General features: G+C 46.9%; 1 protein-coding gene across 1 annotated transcript; it reads left to right on the top strand.

Moving 5' to 3' along the window:
• The first annotated feature begins 337 nt into the window (after positions 1–337).
• LOC115324050 (solute carrier family 52, riboflavin transporter, member 3-B) lies at positions 338–23,807 on the top strand. The gene is made up of 4 exons (XM_042294349.1): positions 338–572; positions 2,358–2,561; positions 10,773–11,003; positions 23,613–23,807. Exons 1-4 carry the CDS (start codon positions 384–386, stop codon positions 23,805–23,807), a joined length of 819 nt encoding a protein of 272 aa, XP_042150283.1. The 5' UTR covers positions 338–383.
• The last annotated feature ends 720 nt before the right edge of the window (positions 23,808–24,527 follow it).

The following is a 24,527-nucleotide window of genomic DNA, read 5'->3' as shown; positions in this document are numbered from 1 at the left end:
CCATAGTGGGCGGTTTATAACGAAAAATACAGCCACCAGGCTCAAAACACAAACGTGCGATTGTCATTTACGGATATTGTGGATCATAAGTTCATAACCCATTTTTGAACACGACGGGGATATTTCAAATTTCGTTGAAGTATCCCTTTAATGCATTGTGCCCCCCTGCAATAATGCCTGTATAGGCGCTGCGGGTTTTTCATGAGTAAAGAAAAAATATCTGATATACAAAGAAGAATCACGCCTCAGCGTCAGCAGGCTGCTCTCTGTTTGATGTCAGTGTGGCTTAGCGGTGACATTGATAGCGCCGATATGCTTCTTCCGCGCCGAGCAGATCGACTGACAACACAAGAGCTTCAGGGTGCAATTCCGAGGCGCAAGCCATGCCTCCAGACTGGTGGTCTTTCACAAGCCACCGGCGACCGGTCCTGGACCTGCTATGCGCCGTGTACGGGCTCAGTTCCTGGTTGGCCATCACGGGCATCTGGATGGAACTGCCCGTGCTGGTCCACGTCCTTCCCGAGGGCTGGGCACTATCCTCCTCTCTCACGCTCACCATCCAGCTGGCCAACGTGAGTACTGTCGTCTACGGCCTCACCAGGATCTTCTTCAACGGGCCACGAAGCCTCACCGTTGCCAACCACACGATGATGGCTATCGGCACGGTGGCCTGCGTGGTCCTCGTCTTCAACTGGAAACGGACCGTCGTCATCGCCGGCAAGGATGTCAGCCTCGTCCTTATGGTCGCCGCGTTCTCGCTGTCCATTGTGGACTGCACCTCTTCTGTGGTCTACCTCCCGTTCGTAGGTCGCTTCAAGGACGTCTACATGACGTCTTTCTTGATCGGGGAGGGACTCGGTGGTTTAGTGCCCAGCATTGTTGCGCTGGCCCAAGGGCTTGACGATCCAAGGTGCGTGAACAGGACAGTCGTCGACTCAGTGAATGGGTCTGTTAGAATAGAAACCGTCCTCGAGGTGGGTGCAACAAACTTTGGCCCCGAGTTGTTCTTTGCTGTGCTCCTTCTCTTGATGGTTGTCAGCTGGGTGGCGTTCGTGATGCTCAACGAGTGCCGGACCTTTCAGTCGGAATGGGTATGTCATGCGTTTTTAGACTGTGCAGTTGGTAAATACTAATTAAACTTTCTCAGAATAAACTACAATGAACTTATTTTAATGCGAAAGCATTAACTGTCCTATGGAGAAAGCCGACGCCGTCTGTAGCAGCGAAAAGGCACCTAAATTCCCATTGGCTGCGACGCGTTGTGTGGAACCATGCCAATGGCGTCATCGGTGCTAAGGGGCCATCGGAACTGCTGGCGGCGCGGCGAGAGAGTGAAGCGAGCATGCGCTGGCCTGACATTAGGCCTGACTTTAGGCTTATCGTTACGCTTTGAGGTCTAACGTCGTCAATCGGTACGCGCGGCTGTTTGACGTGAGGGGGGACGCGCGTATGCGCTGACCTGACGTTCGGCCCATCGTTACGCTTTGAGGTCTAACGTCGTAAATCGGTACGCGCAGCTGTTTGACGTGAAAAGGGTCGCGCGTATGCGCTGGCCTGACGTTAGGCCTAACGCTAGGCCTAACGTTACGCTTTGAGGTCTAACGTCGTCAACCGGTACCCGCAGCTAGAGCGATGATGATGATGAGAGGACACGTGATTTCAGCCCGCGCCGAGCTTCGCACTCTCGCCGCTGCCTCACCCAGCGGCGCAGCAGCCAGGGCGGCCTGCGCGGTGCACCGCCGCACTCCCTGCCGGCGCAGCGGCCGCTTCTGCTCCTTTCGGCGCCGAGAATGCTTCCGCATTCACAACTCGAAAAAAGTGCTTAAGTGTCCTCGGATTTTTTTTTTTTTTTGCAGTTAAATATACGTTACATAATAATGCAACACCTAAATGCAATTAAATTGCGTTACAGTGTACCTACCTAATTGCACACTTAAAGTTAACTTTTCCGTTATTCTCGTCATCAACATTAGATTTGCTCTCGTAGCGTGAACAACAAAGTATTCAACTTAATGCCGGAAGTTTTTTTTTTTTTTTTTTAGAATTATTGAGAATTACGCTGCTCACGATTCGAAGTTAACAAAGCAATGTTGAGAGCGCGCACACGTGTAATGCGATCGCGACCAGATCGTTTCGATCTGGATGAGCATCGTACCGGCGTGCGGTCGTGTATCACTACTGCGTGATGCACGTTAAAGACCCCAGGCTAGCGGCTGTACCGCACTGGCTAAATTTCTCATCTACAGCTGGGAGACTCGTCGCCCCTGTGAGGCAGACCAAGTTCTAGGCTGTATAAACACACACACAACCCAATTTTTTTTTCGACCTGCATTTCTCGGTGTCTCGGGTTATTTCAGCGAGAGGAGTACAGGGCGACGAGGTTTGGACCAGGGATCCTCCAGGTGGCACTCCACGCCATTCCAACTGAAGAGCCCCCGGAAGAGAAACCCGACGAGGTGACTCAGCAAAGACCCAGAATGCGGAAGTGGAGATATGTCGCCCTGCTCTTGACCCAAGGATGGTCAAGTCTGCTCTCCTTCGGATTTCTGCCTTCGCTGCAGGTGAGCCCTTACTCATTCCCTCGCAGAAAATAACAAGCCTTCTGACAATCCATATGTGCATCTAAAAGCCGTCAGAGCGAGACGAACTAGACCGTATCAGCTACATCCCCCGACTTCTCACGCTGCTCATTCTCAACCTTTTAAATCTTCCCTTCTCTTTTTTATTTTTTTTTTTATTTCCCGCGCTATATCACTCGAAACCCCGGTGAACTAGAGTTAGAGTGCTTTCATGTTCGCTTCATGGAGGCATCCTATGGTGAACGGGTCCAAGTACACACTAAGAAATCTTACATCTTTAAGGGTGTAAAAAGTATGTCCCAGAGACTTGCACCCACACCTTTAGCGGCCTTCTTTCGAGTAATACGCCCTTTTTATTCGTAAAATAGGGTAATCTTGCGTAGGATACCCTTCATTTTTGAAAGGTGTGAAAAACGGTACTACAATCAAATCAAGCAAACTTTTTTTTTTTGTTTTTTTTTTTTTTTGTGGTGATTGCTGCACTGACATCTGCCTCAAATAGTTTTAGCTGGTCGTTCCAGCGACTACTTCGCATAAGTATTACCTGTGCCACTTGGAGGTACATTCCTTGAACTTAGATATGCTATGCTTTAAGTGAAATATTGACTAGAACAAAGCAGTGACGGAAGTGGCATTTGACCTTTTGCAATAGGCTCTGTATCAGGCAAAATTTTGGTTTGAGACAGCTACTGACGTTTTAGGAGAAGATGCCAACACATCACTCGAAATTTAAAACGTGATTGCACCGCTAAATGAGTTAATCTGTTATAATTATTGAGGGTTCGCGTCTTTGATTTTGGAGCATATCACTCATTACCTTTTGTAATCAGAATATATAGAGCGAAAAAAGAACATCGGTCCTCTTTTTCGAAAATGAGGCTCGGGTCAGAGTAGGCTTTATTTACAATGGGTGGTAAAAATGGTCGACAAATTAATCATAGGGCAACACTTCAGTTGGGATAAGGCTTCTCTCCTTTCCCACTTTTGCACGCGCGCAGTTTATTTAGCCTGTAAATATAATTTATCTAAAATGTCAGCAAAAATCTGCATATCCGCTAACACGTCTATCAATAAAAATTCGCCTCCCCAGCTGTATGACCCTACCAAACTCGAGACTAATATTATAAACTGTAAAAACAACCACCCAAACATGAAAACCTATAGTGCTTTAAAAGTGGCACTGCTCTTTAGCGGCTTTGACACCAGGGTGAAGTCAAAGTTCGCTCGTCATTCGATCGAAAGCTGCATGGGAGCAACCTTGCCTACCGCAATTGTTCAAGTATAGACCCGTTTTTTTTTTAAGGCGAAAGCTTTATTTGTTCCATTAGGCGAAACACCGGTGGCGTTGTGCCCGAAAGATGGTCAAAAAATTTCGTCATCACGCACGCGCCTCAGAAATAAAACACAAAGCACAGCAACGCAGATGATTCGTCACGGACGCCGTCGTGAGTGCGGCGGGGTTCGCCGCGCCTGCGCAGTGGGGGAGTGTGATGTCACCGCCCGAGCGCCGTGTGCAAAAAGAAGACGTGGCGCGCTGCTTGTAGGAATGCGCTGCGTGTAGAAGTGCTTTCGCATTCCTACACGTAAGCAGTCTTAAGTGTGCCTGCCGAATTTTACCCACGCGTTTATTTTTTTCTCTTTCTCGGCACAATTTTTTTTTATTATTAAAGGTCGACCTACAGTCAAGACCACAGAAAGTAGACTTGTAATAGTACTGAGCATAATTTCCGAGCCTATAGGGGTATTCACACGAGGGAGAAATCCCGGGGATTTCTCCCCGGCACGCGCATCCCACGACGAAAACGTCAGGCTTTGCGATGTGCAAAAGCCTCGCGTTTTCATCTCGCGATGCGCGCGTGCCGGGGAGAAATCCCCGGGATTTCTCCCTCGTGTGAATACCCCTACGCTCGTCATCTTTCTTGATTCGTGTGAGGCATTTGATAAAATGTCTCACCCCTTGCTGCTACACAAACTGGGCTCCCTTAACCTTAATAAAAACATACAGGCTGCTTCACAAAAACTGGACAAATTCGATATTGCGAAAACTGCACGCCGCAACGAAAAAAAGTCTGTGTCGTTTTGGTCCTGGGCCACGGGCCCATTTAGGAAAATTATTAAAGTTTGGGATAATTGAGCTATTAATTATTTTTGCGAAATTAACTTTTTTAATATTGCCTTTAAAGGGGAACTCCGCCGATTTTTTTTTTTTTTTGGTAGACTTCGATTTGGATGGAAATTCGCAGACCGCATCAATAACCCTTTCTTAACTGATAACCAAAATATTTTCTAAAAATAAAAATCTTCCGTGAAGTTATCGAATTTTCAAGTAACCCCGGTCACGAAAGTTCCAGGAGGCGACTCTACTGGCGACAATGAAAAATTCCTACTTTTCTCTACCCGCGTACGTCACGGGTGGGCAGGCGGACGAGCGACTCGGGCAGCCGCGAAGCATGGCTTTCCGAGCGACAGCGATCGAGATTATTGTTTCGCAGCTTCGAAGTTGAAAGTTCCATTGCAATGAGTAGCAATCTGTGCTCCGCGGTAGACCGTAGAAACAGTGCCGGGGAAAGGCTTCTTTTTTTTACCCCTTTTTGAAAAACAGCGCGAATGCCACACGGACAAGAAGGAGGAACACACAGGACGAGGCGCTGACTATCAACTGTCTACTCAGAACACATACATAGAAATTCACGCGAGGTCGGCTTCTTCTTTTCCCTCTTCCAGTCATTCGCCATTAAGCACGCAACATTGTAAATCATATCAAATTAAAACACACGAGTACATTAAAACACACCAGCACAGGTATAAGTCATTGGGTCTTCCTCTTCTCTTCTTTCTTGGATCTTCAATCTCGATCTTCAATTCTCAGGTCAACCCATGTCCAAAAAAATTACCTCACTGTCCACTAGGCTAATGGATGGTTGGCTCACGCACCCGGGTTTTCGTTTCGCTATATGATAAGCTTCTACTAGCTCCCTCGATAGCTGATCTTTGTGTTTAAAGAGCACTTTTGTGTCACTAAATTTTGGCTCACATCCACAATCACGGCAGTGGACAGCTAAATGGGAGTACGCGTTACCTTTTAATGAACTGTGGTGTTCGCGTAGACGAATGTTGAGGCAACGACCCGTCTCACCTATATATGAGTGACCGCATGAGAAAGGTATTTCATAAACGGTCCCCTGTGCACAGGACACGAACTTCATGCCATGCTTGACGCGACATCCAAACAGTTCTGGCTTACTTTTCCTGTCAGCACGCTTGTTAACCACGTTTGTAATTCTGCTCAGTTTGTTACGCGCTGAAAAAATTACGTTGACCCCATACTTCGAACCGACTCCCTTTAACCCGTGTGAAAGACGATGGATGTAAGGAATAACAGCGACTTTCGTTTTGTCTATCTTGGCTTTTTCTTTTTCAGGTTTACTGGAATCAATCTTGATATACCGAGTCACCTTATCGCAGGCTGAAGTAATAATTGAGTCGGGAAAATTAGTCTCTGAGTCTAGCGACCTGTACTGAGAAGCTTTCTTTCATCTTATGAAAACAGGTTTTTGTCAACGCTGACTGTAAGCAGGAATACGCAATACCGCTTTTTCCGAGCTTTGAGTGTGCTGAACGATAGTCTAGTAATTTCTTCGTGGATCTGGGGTGGTCCATCCAACATACATGATCTTCTTTCACGTCAACTAGGATGTCTAAAAACTGGATTTTGTGCTCCTTAGGAGTCTCGGAAGTGAAGCGGAGTCCTAACCCTTCCTCCGCGAACGTCCTTAACACTTCACTTATTGTTCTACTAAAATTGTTTTTTTCTACAAAAATCAGGTAATCATCTACATATCTGACAACCTTTTTGGTGTTGTTCGCCAGCCTGTGCTCAAGGGCCCTATCAACTTTACCTAGAAAAATACTGCTCAGCATAGGGGCCACTCTTGAACCTATACATACACCTGACTTTTGTACATAAACGTTGTCCTGCCAATCGATAAACGTGGATTTTAGATACATAGACAGAAGCTCTAGGAACCCTTCAACTGAGACTCCACTCTTGGTCGTAAACCTCGTTTCATCGTTGCGTTCAAAAATACATTCTTTTACGCTCTTCATGAGCTCATGATGGGGCATAGAGTAATATAACTCTTCCACATCTATGCTAAATGCGCTACATTTTTCTGGGTTGTTGTCTTTTAAGAATTTTATAACAGACATCGAGTTTGGAATGTTAAAAGGGTCATCAATCTGCAGTGAGTTGAGGTGGACTTGCAGATATCCTGAAACTGCCCTGAGCCAGGAATCTCGCTCCGACACTACTGTGCGGAATGGTATTTCTGGTTTATGAGTCTTTGCGGTAAAAAATACCTCTAACATAAGGTTTTTCTCTTTCTTGGCTTTCCCCTTTCCAGGTTTAAGCTACTGTTTTCTTGGGAGGAAAAAAAAGCGTTCCCCCAGCAGCAATGGAGGTCAGCCACGTCAAGGTGCTTTTGCGCGAGCTGTGTGCCGAAAGAACTAGCGTCACGTAAAACATTTTCAGTTTTGCTCGTAATACTTTATAGCCGAGTGCTGCGAGTTGAGTACCCTTCAGCGGCTGAACCACCTTCAAGAGCGGCAAGCGCAAACTCAATTCGGCAGTCACCACTACGACATCCGTCCAAAGAAGAGCGCTAATAATATCGAGAAATATAGTACACAATCTAGTACTGGAGTCGACATTTTGCACAGTCATATCTGTTATTCACAATTGGTTCAGTGTTTTTTTGTTTTTTTTTTTTATTTTTTATCAACACTATTTTTGTTTCGGACGTCGAATCTAGCTCGGGCTACTCTCGTAGTTCCACTCACGCGGCCGATCTGTTGAAGACGAGAAGCGAAACGCCTAAACAAAGTTCAAGTCTGAATTTAGACGAGTCATTCCTGTCTGCCATTACAGAGGTTTGTGGAGCAGGTGTAGAGCTCCATTAATATACGATAGAGCTTTTGCCTGGTTTGTCAAATGGTTGGCGTGCAATATTCGCTGCAGAAGAAGTGATGAAAACCTCTTTAGTTTATTGATTCTATTGCGGAGAAATTTTATATAGGGCTGAAAAGTTTTTAAGCCACAAAAATATTAATGCCGTTGAGGGGAGGCATGCAAATTTACAGCTGATGGAAACTGCGCTAAACCAAAACTAAATTTAAAAAAGAATATATATATATATATATATATATATATATATATATATATATATATATATATATATATATATATATATATATATATATATATATATATATATATATATATAGGCAAAAGTGATGTGCGCAGACACAGCAGCCGTGGGATGAAAAGAATAAAATTCTAATTTAATGGCGAAAAAAGTCACGCAAGAAAAAAGGGTGAAGTGCCGAAAAAAAGTTGTATTAGTTTACGGGAATAATGAAGACTAGGCACAAGAGCGCTAATTACGCGGGAAAGAAACTTTTAAACAGGACGGAGTAAAAGTCAAAGTTAACACACAAGAACTTACAAAAAATAAATTGTTAAATGAAAAATAAAATAAAGAATTGAAAATAAAAAATGTATAAAAAATAAGAAAAGGGCCTGACGTCCGTCGACGTTTCGGCAGTGGCACTGCCTTCTTCAGGACGGGAGCCCACATGGCGTGGTAGGTTAGTTTTATAAAATATCTAGGGAGAGGGTTAGTTAACGCGAAAGTTCGAAGGGGTTTGTAGGGTAAGGGAAGCACGGGGGGGACGAGTCCAATTTTGTCGCGATGAGGGAGGCGGTTCTGGGTTTTTTTCACAGGTGCGCTGGTGGTATGGAGGAGCTCGTAGGGAAGGGGAACACAGAGGGCAAAGTCCAATCTTGACGCGATCATCGCGTCAAGATATATATATATATATATATATATATATATATATATATATATATATATATATATATATATATATGTTCTTACTTTGACTGACGAAGAGCCTACCAGGCCCGAAACGTTTCAAGATCACATTTTTTACACATTTTACGGGTACACATTTTTTTAGTAACTTTTGTTAACTTATTTTGAATTAAAAGTTTTATGATGACTTCACGCATTATTGTGTCTTCAAGCAATTTTTTTTTATTTAAAGATGAACAGTGTATTTGTGTATTTCATACGCATTCCATTGCACCCCGATGTTTGGCTTGGTGGTTGCCGAGTTCCTTTGTCATTTTAACACGATCTTCATGACCAGTAACCTGCCATCTGATCTACACGAGTGCAGCTCATTCCATCCTATACATTTCAATGTCTACGAGAATCACAGTCTACATGTGTTAGGTCCCAGCCCAGCACGCACATGTTCGTCGCTTTGGAAGGCGAGCAATGTACGCGCCACACGCACGAACGCTGAAAATGGCATCGACCAGAAGCGCTTTTCAGAAATGGTCTATAGATCTTTTGCTAAATTACTTAAGCACCAAGGCGCATATTCATGCCACAAGAGTATAGTTACACGTGCTGGCGCCTGTAACAGTAACTTTTCTAAAGAGAATTTAAAACAAATGGCACGTTCCTTAAAGTTATACGATTATGTGGGGCACCTGTACCCACATTCCGAGCATTTTCCGTGGTGCTTTGGCAATTTGTCAAAAAATGTATTACATGACTCTTCGACCTCTCTTCTCTTATAAAAAAAAAAAAAAGAGAACGAATTTATTAGCAATATCACGAAACTAGCAAGCCGCGGCTTGAGCGTACTGAATTGCAGAAACGGTTTTATTAGATTTCCAATTGCTCCCGTCTTTTTTTTTTTTTTTTACTTTCTTGTAGTTTAGCACGTAGGCCAAGGTTATACTTTGTGCAAGTATAGATAATTATCAACTTCAGATAGCAGGAACGCCCAGGCGGGCGCGACCGTACCCGATTGCTGGCCGCGCGCCTCGCTGCCCACCCGTGACGTGACGTCACGCTTCGGGGGCGGGAAAAACTGGGGAAAAACTAGGGGAGAACGAGACTTCGGTTTCGGAAGCAAACACAATATCACTTTTTGTAATTAACTAGAGTGAATCTGGGAGAACGGGATAGCATTTCGGAATCGGGAAGCCATCCGCATTCAGATTATGCCTTTGGATTAGGTAGCTCGAACAATCGGCGGAGTCCCCTTTAAGGGCATGGTTTTAATTAGAAAATTGCTCAGCATCATCGAAAAACAATAGATCAACAAATTGCAGAACTATAGAAAGCACGCACAGCATTTTACGGCTTTCTGAATAACCGCACAAAGTCGATGGGTTTTTAAGTTTCGGTTTGCAATCGGAGCGCTTCTCGACCCCGACGGCACCGTACCCCGTGGAGAAATACTGCACCCAACCTCTGCTGCGCTGTCCTCACGCAACGCCCTCACTCCAAAACCAAGGAGAGGTCATTGGGCATGTCCCTCACTTTTGGCTTCACCCCTGGTGGAGATATGTCGCCCCCAGAAGCTTCCTACCTCTGGTTCCGGACTAGATGCACCGGATGTCGGGAAAATGGAGACAATAGGCTTCCGAGCATGTTCGGTCGAGCACCCGAGCCAATCCATTAGTAATGGGCGGGGCCACTGATCTGTGGGCGGGGCTTAGAACGGGCCATGACCTGCACCTAAATTACGTCTAACGGCGTAAATATTACACATTCTCTTTTTGCTTTCGTGCGTAAATTATGGAAAAAAAGTGTCCCAGCTATGCCTTTAAATAAAAAAAAAACTTTTTGTTCACTTTAGTGTATTTTTAAGCGTGCAATTATTTTTAGTGTGCATGAATGTTCCCATGTTCCCGAGGGGTGTGCAGGGCAGGTCATTTTGGAGGGCGAAGGGGAACTCCAACATGGCCACACTCCAAGGCCAGCATGACCTCTAAAGCAGCGGTAGCATTGGCTAATACATCGCACAAAAGACAGTCTGCAGACAGAGTCTGAGGCCTTCCTTCTATAACCTTGGTCATTCGAAAACTGTCCGCAGACATGTTCGGAGCATACATACATGTATGAAGCAAACAAGCACTCATGTCCGCAGACACTTCTGTAGTGAACACCGTGGATTTTGGATGATGTATGAGCAGTGCGAGTGTGGCAAAGGGATGTTCTCTGACGTTTCGTAAATGTACCTTTTTATTTTTTTCCCGCAGAAGCTCACGCTTTTAGCGTCAGTCGGAGAACTCTGAACACGAGAGGTCGTCCTTATAATGTTGCCTTCCAGTCGTACTCCTGCCTGCCGTACGGCAGCGGGGTGCTGCACTTGTCTGTGACGCTGTGCGGCATCGCGTACCCGGCGTCCTGCATCGCGGCCATGTTCGTGACCCTGCGCAAGCAGGCGCACCTGAACCTTATGACCCTGGTGGGAACCCTGCTGTCTGCCTACATCACCGTCACCGCAGTGATGAGCCCGAGCCCGCCGCTTGTCGACACCGCCATCGGAAGCGCTCTGATCGTGAGTCAAGCGAATAACACGCAAAAGAGAAGGGCATGACGTCATCGTTTTCCACCCCATGACACGCTGAAGCTGGACGAGAGAGCGGCAGATGCGGTTGTGCATGGCCTCCTCCATACTGAAAAAGCCTGGCAGATCGCCACGAGAAGCGGCCGACGAAAGGGAAAAGATAGAGCGGCAGACAACGGATGAGAAGAGAGCTACGTGACGGGCGCCCCGCTGCGGCGAGACGCCGAGATACACTTCTCCGGAGCGATGGAATGTCCGCTCGTGCTCCTCGCGCTACCGCTTCTTTTCTCGTCTGGTTGGGAAACTATGTTTCGGGTCCTCGCCGCTGCAAAAGCTGTGCGCTGACGACCAGATTCCACGAGAAATGCTTTGTGCTACCAGATACTCGCACTCCAGATCTGCGTTGTCGAACTGCCAGGCTGTGTGAGTATAGAGGAGGCAATGGGTTGTCAGACGCTGCGAGACGCGCTGGCAGCGATGCAAACGCAACTTATGTAACTCAGACCTTGTCTTCTAGATGGGGCACTCCCGGACAGTGCAGGACCCTCAATAGTCCGCACGCTTTCAGAACCGGCGCGCTGTCTATTATGTTGACGCCATAGACCCTTTCCATAAGCTCATCGAGCTCCATATTGGCCATTTCTTGGGCATGAGGCGTGGGATAGGATCAGTCTTCGCCGAACGCTTACCCAACCCTCGTTTTCGGTCCGAGCTGAGCCGAGTTGACGCCGAACAATGACGCAGCCCTCAATGGCGGATTCGGATAATTGGCGCAGCAGATGGCGCGCACCTTTGAAAAGGGTCCATTCTGTTCTTTGAAAAGCGTCTGGGCTGCTTGGCGCGTGCCGAGGACGAGCGTTCCAAGGATCGATTCGAGTCACTGATTAGAAGACAGTTCCTTCAGTTAACCCGCCGGCGAGCTTTCCTCCGACGTCGCGCTGGCACGCGCATCCCAAGCACACCAGAGGTCAAAGAGCACGGGGGGTTCAAAGAGGTCGCCTGTACACGATACAATACATAGTGCGCAGCTTTTTTTATCGATCTCTATCGACACAATGGCAACGTCGTGGGAAAACACAAGCAATGATGATGGTTCGCCATTTTGTTCTTTACGAGCCTTCAATTCTCGGTTAGATGGATGACACTTTTGAGCATCTGCTTTTCCGCGTTGCTTCGTTGCAGACTACCTCGAAAATGTGATTACGTTTTTTTCAACGAAAGCCCCGCTGGTTTTTTTATCTGACCTCGAGTGTCTATTAAAACCAAGCTAGACTAAACACTACAACCCTACATAAACAAAATCGCCTGTCTTGTTATCACGAGTTTCGCAGTCTTCATCTCCAAGAGCCATCTTGGAAATAAGGGGATGATCAAGACCCAAGCGCCTTGATCATGCTGAACCGAAATCTGAATTCCACGAAGCACGGCGGCAAAAGCATGCAACGGGATGCTAGAAACACCAAAACATCACTCATCCAGCGATATCTCGAACAAATGACCGTATTTTTTTTTTTTTTTTTTTTTAAAGGAGGCGCATTTGACAGATACAGTATGTTCGTCTTGATTTTCCGAGGAGAGGGAACGGCCTCGCGTCTTCTCCGCCTCACCACCTTGAAGGGGCGAAGCGAAGAGAGGAGGAAACGAGATATCTTGACGTCACGCGCCTCGTCGGCCTCGTTCAATCTCGAGCTTTTTTTCTAAAAATAGGCCCATCGAGGGGCGGAGAGAGGCGCAGTGTGGGTTGCTTTTTGGGGACCGTCCCCCGTGGAGGAACCGGTTCCCGGAACGAGTCGCTCCCGCGTGTGCTCCTGTTCCTAGAAAACGCACTGCTCTCGGCTTTTTTTTTTTCTTTTTTTTTTATTATTATTCATGGTTGCACGGATTTCGCATTTCAAAACGCCGCTCGGCCAACACCACTCGGCCCGCAGCTCGTCAATTATCCACATAGGGCGGTCGCCCTCAGTGGCCTCCTTCGCAACCGAACACCCGGGCAGTGACAGACGGGTTCAGGGGCCCCCTCGTATTTGATAGAAGAGCAGTAATAAATATTTGACCGTACACACATACGATCGGCATTCTCCAAATACTTATTTTTTTCCGTCGCGTACAATAGGAAGCTATGTTCTAATTCTGCGAAATGTGTTTTCTCCACCTAATGCGTTGCCCACAGACATCTCAAGAAGCCTGAAGGTTTTCCCGACCCCATTAGAAAAGTTCTTAACAGGCTTTCAAACATTTCAAGGCATTGCAAAGGGCACTTCAGACATTTCAGGAGAGCCTCTGACGGGGCCAGCGAACCCATCAGGAAATATCCGTGCCCTCTTCAAACATCTCACAAAATTCCTGAAGTCCCCTTCACACCCTTTAAAAAAATCCTGAAGTCCCATCAGAGCGATTTTCAATAGGGTTGGCAGAGGCGTACCCGTCCTACACAGACCACCACTGATTTAGAAGCTTCTTTGTCGCGGTGAAATTGCGAGGATAAAAGGGGACTATTGCAGCCTTGCATTAATGACGTAATTGTGCCATCCATACCACCCGCCTGACGACAATCGAGTTCAGCTCATGGCTTGGACACGAGAACTGCGTGAGCACTCGACTACGGCTCATAACAATCAATGCCTCGGAGGACACTCGGGAGTGTCCGCCAAGGCATTGACGTCATATGTGGCCCTTGTGACGTCACGAGGGTCACGAGGGAAGGGGAAGGGAGGAGGATGGAGGATGGAGGGGCATACACTCCTCTCCATACCTTCCCCTCCTCCTCCTCCTCAAGAGCTGCTAAAGCTGCAAAGTAAAGTTCAAAAAGGGCGAAAACAACGCCTCGTCGCTCATGCGCGCCTCCCAGCGGCGTCCGCGACGTACCATCGCGAGCAGACGACAAGTGAACCGTGCAGACAACGTGCATCGTATTTTCACTTGTGCGCCCCCGGTCCCGGCCAACTAAAAGCAGTGAGAGGAGCCAGGGGAACCCTTATTTTCTTTTAGTGCTGTGACAGACTTTTCACTGTTTGAGTGAAGTGCGGCGACGGGACTCAGCTTACATGGTGCCCGACCGCTCACCAGTTTGTACCTCCTACTCGCCGAGGTGGCTCCGGTGGCGGAGTTGCGGGAGACGAGTGTTCCGCGGCTGTCGAAGCGGACTGAGGCAGAGACGCGGCGCTTGCGTGGAGTGTCCTCGTACGGCGCGGCGCCCAGCTCCGCACTCAAAATCCGATAAGCCCGGTAAATTCATCGATGATGGCAACCCGAACCCAAAGCTACGATGGTTGCAGCTAGGCCTAATGGCCGACGAGCCGACCGGGCCGACGCTTTGCTCCCATTGGCCAACCGCTTTGCTCCAATCGCTAAAATGTTTCATTTTACGTCATGTAGCGGAATGTTTTGCTTATTTAAAGTTGTTTTCTGCAATATTTAATTTGCTAATAACTCGCAAAATATTGCGAATTTTTGTAATATTTTTTTTCCTCGGTGTCCCTGCTTTCATGGAGCTCCGTTTCAGCGCGAACTTCAAACCGGTCAAAAAATTGTTGGTGGGCCCCTTTAACATTTTTCATTCTAACCCACATGGGTTTCGCCAGCAACTATCGACGATCACGCAACTCATAGAAACTAGGGTGCCTTCATGTGCGCTTCGCATAGGGTGATGCCAAGTGCCTGTTTCTCTTTCCCACACCCTCGTCCACCGCCATTTTGTTCCTCATTGTTTTTCCGTGTGCCGGAAATTGGCCTTTGTGTCCATCAGTCCTCCCATCCGAGGGGGGAAATGCTAATCCTCGCTCCGTGGGTTCCACAACGGTGCTCCGAACTTGTGAGATAAGGTGCTTGTTTCCGGGAGGGTTATAAGCCCACGGATTATCGCCGAGGACCAAAATGGCTGCTGGTTTGTCGGCGAGTGGTATTACAAAGGGTGGCATCACCCTATTGACCGTTCCATTAGGGTCATAGCAGAGAGGGTAAAAGAGAAAAAAATGCACTCCCCCTCTCACCCTGGATGTCGTCCGCCACGCCGAGTGGGCTGTAGCTAGCGTCCGGCTGGCGTGCAAACTCTGTTTAAAATCGCGTCAATTTGGAACTTTCAAGCCCAGATGCGCAGATTTTGGTATGCCAGTTATCGTGTCATACTATGCTAGATAAAAAGACTCACAGGGTTCAAGTGCGCTGTTACCTGCGTGCAAATAAAAAACAAAAAAAGGGAAAACTGTGTCAGATTGGCCGGTCTCTTTGGCGAAAAGTAAATCCGGTGGCCGTACCTTTTTTACTATACAAAAGTTCGTACTGGTGTAGGCCTTTAGCGACCATGAGTGGAAGTCTGAAATAATAAATAAAGCGTGCTCTCCTGCCTCAATACGAGCGGTAGTTGAGGGTAGTACTGCCGGCTGACTCAACTGTGTTGAATATACCTGAGACTGAGGTAGAAAAAAACATAAAAGTCGAAGAAACAGAACGGAACAGGACGACGTCTCAAACTCGGCTACTTTTATGTTTTTTTCTACCTCAGTCTCGGGTATATTCAACATGATTAACATCCACCAGCTCGCCTGCACCCTTACTATTGTATCTCTGACTCAACTGCTATTTAAGTAACGGAAAAAAGATATGCTAGTTGATCATTTAGCAAAATAGAACAACAGAGAGCTATAGGCTGATTTTGGAGTACCACAACTATTCTAAGAACGCGAACCACTTCACAACGGCAGTAACGAGCGAGAGTTTGATGTTCGGTAGAGCCCGCCGATACAGCCCAAAGATGGAGAACGGCAACCTCCCGGTTTGTCGTCTGCTAGTGGAGTCGGGCGCGTGCTCTCTCGTTTTACCCCGCCGAACTTCCCGGATGTGTGGAGAGGGCGCTGCGGTCGAACAAAATGGTGCCGTCCAGAGAGCGCTAAGACAACTTTTCTTGACAATGCAGCGGAAGGTACAGGCCTGCGTTCCCTCTCCCACTTTGAGTGTGCGTGGGCTCTCCTCTTCTTTCCGGAAATGGGGAGAGGAGGAGAGCCTGCGCACACTTAAAATGGGAGAGGGAACGCAGGCCGGTACCTTCCACTGCATTGACAAGAAAAGTTGTCGAAGCGCACATGAAGGCTCCCTAAAGGCCCGTTCACACTCTTGCGACCTCTTAAACCTGGGTTCCTTAAAACTTCTTAAACCAGAGAACACACTGGCGCCATCTATTGGGAGGCCGTGTAAACTCGGCGGTCCGGCATTTTTTTTTTTTTTATTTCTCGCGCTTTATCCTTTTTTTCTTGGCTCGAAAAACTTTTTTCTATCGAGTGCTGAGAATTCATTTTGTTCTGTGCTAGATAATATGTTGAATGTTTGTGCTATTTCAGCCCCTTTATTTTTAGTAGATGTCACCGAATGTGTACTGTATTGTAGTCCTGATATTGTATGTTTGATAAAACAGAAGTTCGGGCGAGTTGGTAGTTCATGACGCACGAGGACACAGCGCACCCGTAACAAACACTAGGACAACGTTCACAGTCACACCAAAAGAAAGGGACACTTACACAGCGCTGACTTCAACTCTTTGTATATTCCCGCCTTTTCTCTTCTTTCTCGTCTAATGCATAACCTAGGCCTCATCTTTTTCTTTCTTTGCTAAAGGTTAACTGTAAAAGTTTTAAGCCAGAAATTGAAAATTAAAAATTAAATGAAAATTAAATGAAAAATTAAAATTGAAATTACTCTAGATCAATGATGCAAAGCTAATAGCGAGTTCGTTTCACGGCACTCGTGCCCACGCGTGCCCACTCGCAGCGTGGAACGGGTTCGTTTCGGCCGGCACTCCACGAGTGGTTGCACTCTCCGAGTTCGTTTCAGCGCTGACACCCCACGCGTGCATGCACTCGCTGCACCGAGAAAATCGGGAGTGCGCCAAAATGCAATCCCGTCAGGCCTCGCTCCGGTGGGGCCGGCGAGGAGCGTGAGCAGACGACGAGGGTTCGTCTGCTACGATGTGCCGCGGAACCAAACGAAAAAAAAAGTAGATTTTCTGATAGAAATCGCGTCCCGCGGGCAACGAAATCAAACCCGAGCTTGAATTGTGAGCGTCTGCTATTTCACGAAGGAAGCAATTGACAACCCGTGATTTATTTGCAGGTTTTAAATCGCTCTGTTGCCGTACAAAACGCTGAAATATACCAGTGTGTAAAGAAATGCTCAGAACAAACGCAACAGCGGCCCCCGAGATGTCTATCACCATCCATGTGCGGGTGAAAAATTTAACATTTGTCGACAAAACTCCCCCGGCAGAAACCTCTGACTGCTAAATAAGCGTCAGAGAAAGCTAAAGATGGAGACTTTACCCGAGGATTGGGCAACATCACCATGTTTAACATTTACCTATGTCAGCTAACTTGCCCCGTCGTATTTTGTTCGAGAAAGCTCTCGTTCTCGACGCCCTCACCAAGGCTAATATCTAATCCACCTATAATGACGATCCAAATCGAAAGTCCCAGTTTTGCTGGATATTCCAACAGGCTAGTTTTAAGCCGTACCCTTTCAGTGGTTCACGAATAATACCATGCTCAAACGGATCAAGCTTCTGCTCGGACAGCATCATCAGTTTTCTTCAGTGTAAACGGTTATAAGAATTGAAAGATCGCAACCAGCTGCTTTGTAGACAGCTGGTTGCGGAAATTTACGCCGTCTTTAATTATCTCTACGGCAGCCTAGCTGCTTGAAGCCATCGCAACTATAAACTACAGGTTGCAGCGAGCAACATTCGTAGATAAACGTTGGTAGCGACTGCATTCTCGCATTCCCACGCGTCACACCGAACAGAAAGGCGCTAGTTCCGGTTTGAAGTCGGTACCTTTTCTACAACATAGATGGCGGCAGCGTCAGTCTCCTGCACTCGGTGCATTTGGCGAGTTCGTTTGAGTTCAGTTTTCCGTGCAACACTCTGTGAGTGCGATGCATTCTGGGAGAGAACTCGAACCGTGCCAGTGCGTGTGAAACGAACTCGCTATAAGTAATCCAGCTCTTTTTGTGACAGCGCTATAGATGGATTACGTACTAATACACCTGCCGTTTTGCATGGCAATGTTCTCCGCTTCTATTATTTCCCTTGTGAGCTGGTCTCGGCTCCTTGCTAACACCACACACTTGTCAAGTTCCGCTGTGCACCCACAGTCCCGAATGTGTATGCCAACATGTCCAGAGTTCTTGTTGATGGTGGACAGGTTGTGTTCTCTAAGGCGGTGGTTTAAACACCTACCCGTCTGTCCGATATATGTTCTTCCACAGGACAGGGGGAAGGAGTAGACCACATTGTCAGTGCATCGAACGAACTTATTTCTGTGATTCGTTGTGCAGGATGTCGGTGTTCTTGAAGGAGTGTTTACCCTCTTGCAAAGGCTGTAGAGCTTGTTCGGAGCGGAGAAAATAACGTCCGTGCCTACTTTGTTTGCTATTTTCTTGAGGCCATGAGAAAAATGATGGAGATATGGCACAATCACTGGTCTTTTTGCCCTGTCCCGATGACTTTTCCTAAATCGCTCATCATGCTTAAATTCTCTGAAAAGTCCTTCCGCCACTGATGTTAACAAGGATGGTGGATATCCAGCGCTTTTTAATCTCGACACTTGCCCATCAAAGCTCAATGGAAGCATGACTTCGTAAGAGAGTTCTTAAGGCACAACTGCGCTATGCCTCTCTTTACTAGTTTTGAATGCGCTGAGTTGAATGGCAGAAGTGGCTTCTTTCCCCTTGGCTCGTAAGTCCAGCACGTATGGTACGGTGACGTACAAAGACGAAGATCTAAGAATCTCAAACTTCTTTCACTTGGAAGGCCTTGTCACCTTAATCGCCATATGTGTCTGCCAAGCAAGATCCTTTGGGTACTGCATACGAGTAAAGATGTTGCCCCCTGAGGTCATGGCCCTCTTCGGAGGCTTCCTACCATCCGTAGGGCACGGGAAGAGAATTTGTAAAATACTCCAGGCCGAGTGGCATAGGCAAGCACGGCACTATCGAAATAGCCTGTTCTCACTACTGCATGAGGATACCACTCTTTCTTCCAGCAGAAGAATATGGCAAACTTACGCCTCTTTAACGGAATGTATGACTGAGCATCTTTGGACACTCACGTTAAGGCATCTCCGGACCACCCGACCTAAGAAAGAAAAGGCTTCAAGTAACCCAGTACACACGTTAGGGGACATTGATATACCAAGTTCTGTGAGGCAAGTTCTAAGCTTGGGCCCCAAGTTTGCAGTAAAACCCAAGAAGACGGCACCGGAGCTACTCTCCATCATTAGGCAAGTGTCGCGACGAGCTCCAGAGACCGAGATAGATCGATGCACCTCCGAGGGAGTGGACATGCTCGTTCGTTACAAGCCTTCAGCTACACCTCTGCCTATCAAGAGAGTAGAAGCATACCTCAAAGAACACTCACTGACACTTATGCCAGCTGACAAAGAGGGCGGTTTTGTGCTCATGCACAAGGAGACGTTCGGAGAAAAAGCTTTAACAGCGGTCGAATCTGTCTTCAGCAGCCACGATGAGATCTCCCTGGAAAAAGTGAAACGGGTAGCAAAAACGTTTTGTCAGTCACAGAATTTGAATCAACTTTGCTCCAGAATTGAACGCAGCAAAAACTTGAGCCTTCAATTATTCTTCAGCGCCAAAACTCATAAACCGGAATGCCCTCTTAGAGTAATAATTTCAGAAAGGGAAACTTGGCAGAAATCGGTAGGTGTATATTTGCAAGAAAGACTGAAGCTGCTAGTCATCGATGATCCTTACTTGATTCATAGCTCTTATGACGTCATCAGCTTCTTCGATCAAAATAGCGACCTAGATCTAAGAGCATTCTCCATCGATATTAAGGATCTCTATTATTCCTTGCCCCAACCCCATATCCTAAGGTGTATCGAGGACTGCATAGACACGTATGGCATTACCGCCTTTCAGAATGCGGCAGGCCTATCCCAAAGCAAATTCTTAAACTTAATTGACATCTATCTAAAATCTACCTTCGCCACCTGGGATGGACACACGTATCTACAGAAGAGAGGGGTGTGTATTGGGTCGTGCATTGCACCTATCCTCAGTGACCTGTATTTTGCACACCTTGACAGGAATTTAAACCAAACTCTCGACGGGTCAAAAGTTAAAAAAGTATTCAGATAAGTCGACGATTATTTAATTGTCCTCGCCACCGATGACCAAAATCTGACAGCCTTGGTACCAGACATTCTCAACAGTTTCAAAAGGTGCATGAACCCATTGGAGATTACCCACGAACTTCCAAGTGAAAGAAGTTTGAGATTCTTAGATCTTCGTCTTTGTACGTCACCGTACCATACGTGCTGGACTTACGAGCCAAGGGGAAAGAAGCCACTTCTGCCATTCAACTCAGCGCATTCAAAACTAGTAAAGAGAGGCATAGCGCGGTTGTGCCTGCCTAAGAACTCTCTTACGAAGTCATGCTTCCATTCCATCCAAAGGAGCTTTGATGGGCAAGTGTCGAGATTAAAAAGCGCTGGATATCCACCATCCTTGTTAACATCAGTGGCGGAAGGACTTTTCAGAGAATTTAAGCATGATGAGCGATTTAGGAAAAGTCATCAGGACAGGGCAAAAAGACCAGTGATTGTGCCATATCTCCATCATTTTTCTCATGGCCTCAAGAAAATAGCAAACAAAGTAGGCACGGACGTTATTTTCTCCGCTCCGAACAAGCTCTACAGCCTTTGCAAGAGGGTAAACACTCCTTCAAGAACACCGACGTCCTGCACAACGAATCACAGAAATAAGTTCGTTCGATGCACTGACAATGTGGTCTACTCCTTCCCCCTGTCCTGTGGAAGAACATATATCGGACAGACGGGTAGGTGTTTAAACCACCGCCTTAGAGAACACAACCTGTCCACCATCAACAAGAACTCTGGACATGTTGGCATACACATTCGGGACTGTGGGTGCACAGCGGAACTTGACAAGTGTGTGGTGTTAGCAAGGAGCCGAGACCAGCTCACAAGGGAAATAATAGAAGCGGAGAACATTGCCATGCAAAACGGCAGGTGTATTAGTAATCCATCTATAGCGCTGTCACAAAAAGAGCTGGATTACTTAGCTTTGCATCATTGATCTAGAGTAATTTCAATTTTAATTTTTCATTTAATTTTCATTTAATTTTTAATTTTCAATTTCTGGCTTAAAACTTTTACAGTTAACCTTTAGCAAAGAAAGAAAAAGATGAGGCCTAGGTTATGCATTAGACGAGAAAGAAGAGAAAAGGCGGGAATATACAAAGAGTTGAAGTCAGCGCTGTGTAAGTGTCCCTTTCTTTTGGTGTGACTGCGAACGTTGTCCTAGTGTTTGTTACGGGTGCGCTGTGTCCTCGTGTGTATGTTTGAGTGTTCTTCTATACACTCCGTGCGGGAACTATAGGGGGCGCTTTGAAAAACGCGCGCAGCGCCGCTAGCGGAGGAGCTGGCGTTCGACAGTGAGGCGCGTTCAGCAGCCTGCGGCGCCTTTTCGCATGCGAAGCTGTGGCGGCGGAAACGCGCACGGACGAAACTTTTGCTTTTTGAGCCGATACGTTGAGGGTGACGTTGCATGAGTGCTGAGGCAGAAGGGCATTTAGCTGTTCTCCACTATATCATAGATATTGAGTTTGAGTCGTTATTAGGGGCAATTTCTCCAGTTGCGGCCGAAAAAGGAGTTTGAGCGATTTCTCTGACTAACAAGACGGCGCCTTCATAATTGCTCTGACTGGGAAATTTATTTCGCTCGTCGCTGTAAACGTAGGACTGTTGGAACGATGATATTGGAGGCGAGTGAGATGTTCACTAAGTTTGTGCACGAAGTGTGCCAAGTTTCCTTAAGACAGCAGGTGTGAAAGTTATGTTTCTAACGAATAAAGAAATAAAGCTGTACGGGATATCCAATATTGGACCCACAATGTTGTGTTATAACCGGGCTCTGCGAAGTGCAGATTTGGGCACACAAGGGCTTGGACTTGACAGTAACATGGTGCAGCACTTATACCAAAAAGAGGTGGCAGAGGGAAACCAGCTGGAAATTTGGTTTGGGTGGCGTAACTCAATGGTAACCATGAAAAGGCTGTCAACAGAATACCACTCGTCGTGGGAGGTGGAGACTTTACCGGTAAGGGACTAGTGGACTGTACTCCCAATTGAAACAACTTTACGAAAGGCGGTTCCAAAGACGAGAAAACAAAGTTGTCGGCCAACAGACGGTTTGGCCGCCAAGGGCTTTTGCGGTCAACTGTTGTGTAATAACCTGTTGTGCGAGGTGCTGATTTTCGGCGCACAGGTACTTTGACATAACCGTAACTTGGCACAACACTTATTATAACAAAAAGAGTTGGCATAGCGAAACCTGGTGGAAATTTAGTTTGGGCGGCGTAACTAAATAGGAACTGGCTTTGACCGTCAAATACTGTCAGATATTATCACTCATCGTGGGAGGTGCACACTTTACAGGTAGGAAGGGACCAGTGGACGGTACTGCCAGTTCGAACCACTTTGCGATAGTTGGCTCTAAAGCCGAGAAAAAAAAAATTGTTGTCTACAGAACTCGGGATGTCAGCGTTTCCACATCCAAAAGGAGGCTGATCAAGAAAGAAAGCACATCACATAAACTTCCATACTCAAACGTCGATTCACCAGTGATTTCGAGTTTCATTGTTGTTTTCTTTAGATTTATATTTGTCACTTTTTTACCGTTTGAATCTTTCTTCATGAAGTACAGATTGCGTGCCATACTTGTCCGGAAATATCATCGACACGTACGATGGGGACGAAACTTCTTTGGAGGGCATTTTTCCAACGGAATTGGCACTGCATACCCGCGAGTGTGGGATGGCATTTCAGTTCATCTCATCGGCGCTGACACATGTAGGCGTTACTGGTACGAAAACAAATGCAGAGCGCAAAGCGGCAGTGTAGAATATGTCAGTCGTGCCGACACAGTGGCAGACATGATCGAGAGACCAAATTTCTCGCGTCGTACGGCACGGCTCCATCGTTGTCGCTGTCCCACAAAACATCGTCAAGCTGAAAAACTGTGAAACTTTGTCCCCAGGAGATACGACGCATAACTATTGAAGCTCTTGATGACGCAGCACAGGCAGCACTTCATGCTGTGAACCCAGCGCAACCACACCGCTCCGACTTCAACGCGTACCAACGTACGCGGCGTGGTTTCGGTTTCGTTTTCTCTGGGGTTCTCACTGCCTACCTTCGGTACCGGCCGCGCGGCGGCGCGACAGTCGAGTCGCACGGAGTGTATACCCCATACCTGTTAAAGCTCTGTACTTGGAGTGAACAGTATTCACAAATAAATAAAATAAAAAATAAATAAATAAATATAGGGCGTTTTCCTGTGACGCCAATCCGCCACTTTGTTGATAGGTACGAATTCTATAGTGACAGATGAATCCCTAAAATACTTGCCTTTGTCACGTACCAGGCAGCTTATAACAACAAAATGGTGGACATGGTGATGTCACTGAAAACTCCCTGAAGTTGACAGTAACTGCTAAGCGAGCACCAAGTGCCCGCGCCAATAGCCTTGAGAGAGCGAACGGAAGCGCCTCCGAAGAGTTTTGATGGCCCGACGCAGGTGTCCTGCTGGGTGTGCGCCTTCCTGCTGCTGTCGTACGTGCGCACGGTGCTGACACTGCTCATGGCGGCCCAGGGAGAGACGGCCCTCTTCTGGGTGGGGGCCGCCACCCAGCTCGGAGCCGTACTGGGCTCCGTCGCCCTCTATGTGCCCATCAACCACTTCGGTGTGTTCGTCGAGAGGAGCACCTGCTGATGCATGCAAGAGGCGAAGTCGACTCGGCAGTGGACCCCTTTGAACTGGGCATGCTGGACAATGGCGGACGCGGAACATGCATCCATCCAAGTAGCAACTCTACAAAGGCTTCAGTCTTATGGATTCCACTTCATCGCCATCGCGCATCTTTTTATACCTGTATACGTTCCATGGTTTTGGCTGTTGTGCCGGTGCTGTGCAGCAACTTCCAAAAGGCTATGGCTACGACAAAGCATCGAGTCACCGCCAGTCTTTGGGAAATGCATTGCTGGTCAATGCAGGAAAAAAAAAAGGCATTTGTCACAAAGGACATTGGGCAAAAGCTAGCTTTTACTAATTTAGGATTAAGAACAAACATATGTCTTGCCCATTTCTTAGAGAATGCAACAGCAGATTAGAGGAGTTGTCAATCTATACAAGTACTTTCCTTTTTTAATATGTCCAACATGGTCCTGAACGTTGTCATAGATACCGAAATCCGCGGTAAAACCAGCAGATCCATTCAAAAATAAAATAAACCTATTGGGACAGAAAGGCTACCATTTGTCGAAGTACAGCTAATCAATGCCACATTGGCAAGGTCCCTCAATATGTGGCCGAATCGCGGAGCTTTCCATACCGTGTGAAGGCAGATCTTACTGCCTTCACACAGGAGAAATTACTCCCACTGACACAGCACACTGCTCGAAAAGGTTTATTGGGCCGCCAATCTTTCGCTCG

The sequence above is a fragment of the Ixodes scapularis genome, unplaced genomic scaffold (assembly GCF_016920785.2).
Source record: "Ixodes scapularis isolate PalLabHiFi unplaced genomic scaffold, ASM1692078v2 PGA_scaffold5__190_contigs__length_132052651, whole genome shotgun sequence".
Taxonomy (NCBI): domain Eukaryota; kingdom Metazoa; phylum Arthropoda; class Arachnida; order Ixodida; family Ixodidae; genus Ixodes; species Ixodes scapularis.
The sequence above is the reverse complement of the archived record's forward strand: the minus strand, read 5'-3'. Positions and strand labels throughout refer to the sequence as shown.

Bases quoted from the DNA above. Each gene is read 5' to 3' on its own strand.
- LOC115324050 (XM_042294349.1), top strand. From the start codon at position 384: ATGCCTCCAGACTGGTGGTCTTTCACAAGCCACCGGCGACCGGTCCTG. The intron at 2,562-10,772 runs GTGAGCCCTTAC...GTTGCCTTCCAG, and splicing joins GATTTCTGCCTTCGCTGCAG to TCGTACTCCTGCCTGCCGTA. The intron at 11,004-23,612 runs GTGAGTCAAGCG...GGCCCGACGCAG, and splicing joins CCATCGGAAGCGCTCTGATC to GTGTCCTGCTGGGTGTGCGC.